Here is a 1667-nt window from a genome sequence, read left to right as displayed (position 1 = left end):
CATGGACACAAGATGTGACCACAAGGCCCCTGTGAGACCGAGGCTGGTGGCTGCTGACACGAATAAGTGAGCTAATCTCAACAGATGCTTTCAATGTCCTTCTCCGAGTCACTTGGGAAGCATGGTGATGTAACTGGCTAATATGTGTTGTCTTTATCAATATTAAAATGGTGTGGCCAATCTTTTGTTCAACTAGTGTTACCCACGTAGCAATCCCATAAGCCCAATAGCCCAGAGAGGGCCAATTTAAGACTACTTTTCTGATCTTCACGGGGAAGAAAAACCATGGGGAAAACACACATCTCTCTCTTCGGGTTCCCATAACTTTCCATTCAACTTTTGTGACACATTTACCATGTTGTACCACAATGATTTATTCACACATCTCTGTCCCCCACTCAACTCTGAATGCCTTGAGGGCAGGGATGGGATGTATCTCTGTGTTCTCACCACCCAACAGTGGTTCTGGAACACGGTAAATGCCAACCACCGTTCTGACCTAGCACTGACAGGAGACTGCTTTGCTGATGAACCTCCTCAGGGCTGCCTTCATGTCCTTGTTCCTTAGGCTGTATATAAAGGGGCTCAGCATGGGGATGAGCACCCCACACATCAGGGCAGCCACCTTGTCCTTCTGGGAGGAAGCGGCAGATGTGGGCTGCAAAGTACACGGCCCAGATGGTGCCATAGAACAGTGACACTGTGGTGAGGGGCGAGCCACAAGTGGAGAAGGCTTTCCACTTGCCCTGAGCAGAAGGGATCTTGAAGACTGCCCAGAAAATGCAGGTGGATGCAGGAGAGGGGGCTGATGCCCATGATGATGCCAAAAGCAAAAACCACCAGCTCATTGGTGTGAATGTCAGAGCAGGAGAGCTTCAGCAGGGGCATGAGATCACAGAAGAAGTGGGGGATTTCGGAGCCAGAACAGAAGGTCAGTTGAGCCATGAGGGAGGTGTGCATGAATGACTGGAGACTGGTGATCAGCCATGGCTCCCCAACCAGCAACCCACAGACACGAGGGCTCATGATGACTGAGTAGTGTAGAGGGTGGACAATTGTCACAAAGTGGTCAATGGCCATCATGGCCAGGAGGAAGCTGTCCATGGTCCTGAACAGGTGGAAGGCATACATCTGAGCAAGGCCGCCCACAAAGGAGATGGCTCGGCTCTGGGTGCGAAGGTTCACCAGCATCTTGGGACAGTGGTGGAAGAGAAGAAAATATCGACAAGGGACAGGTTGGAGAGGAAGAAGTACATCGGCGCGTGGAAGTGGGAGTCTGTGATGGCCAAGATGATGATGAGGTTCCCACAGTGATCAGGTACATGGAGAGGAACAGCCCAAAGAGGAGCATCTGATGCTCTGGCCTTTCTGAGATTCCCCGAAGAAGAAATTCTGAGACTGCTGTTTCATTTTTTTTGTGTTTTGGTTCCATTGACAGCCTGTGTCGACTGCAGAGGAAACAGGGGAGGGAAAAGGAGAGGAAAACAACATAAAGCTGGAAGTTGGATATGGAGCTCCAGGCCTGGAGGTTGTAGCATTCTGTGAAGATCTGCGGGTTTCTGTTTGTCCCCAATGAAACCGACCATGCCTGAGATAGTTTGCATCTCAAAAACTTAACTTGGTTGTTTAGAGACAACTCAGAAATTGCCCATAAATACCTTTGTTGT

The 1667-nt window shown here is 49.7% G+C and overlaps 1 protein-coding gene across 1 annotated transcript; it reads right to left on the bottom strand.

Annotated features, from left to right (window-relative positions):
• Positions 1-377: 377 nt before the first annotated feature.
• On the bottom strand, positions 378-1432 carry LOC125148737 (olfactory receptor 1I1). Its single transcript, XM_053447891.1, is given in 6 exon segments — positions 378-421; positions 424-664; positions 666-783; positions 785-1199; positions 1202-1309; positions 1312-1432. Coding segments are annotated over 6 exon segments (1047 nt in total).
• Between the last annotated feature and the right edge of the window lie 235 nt (positions 1433-1667).

This window comes from Prionailurus viverrinus, chromosome A2 (assembly GCF_022837055.1).
Source record: "Prionailurus viverrinus isolate Anna chromosome A2, UM_Priviv_1.0, whole genome shotgun sequence".
Classification (NCBI taxonomy): Eukaryota; Metazoa; Chordata; class Mammalia; order Carnivora; family Felidae; genus Prionailurus; species Prionailurus viverrinus.
Note: the sequence above shows the minus strand (reverse complement) of the source record. Positions and strands in the feature narration are given on the sequence as shown.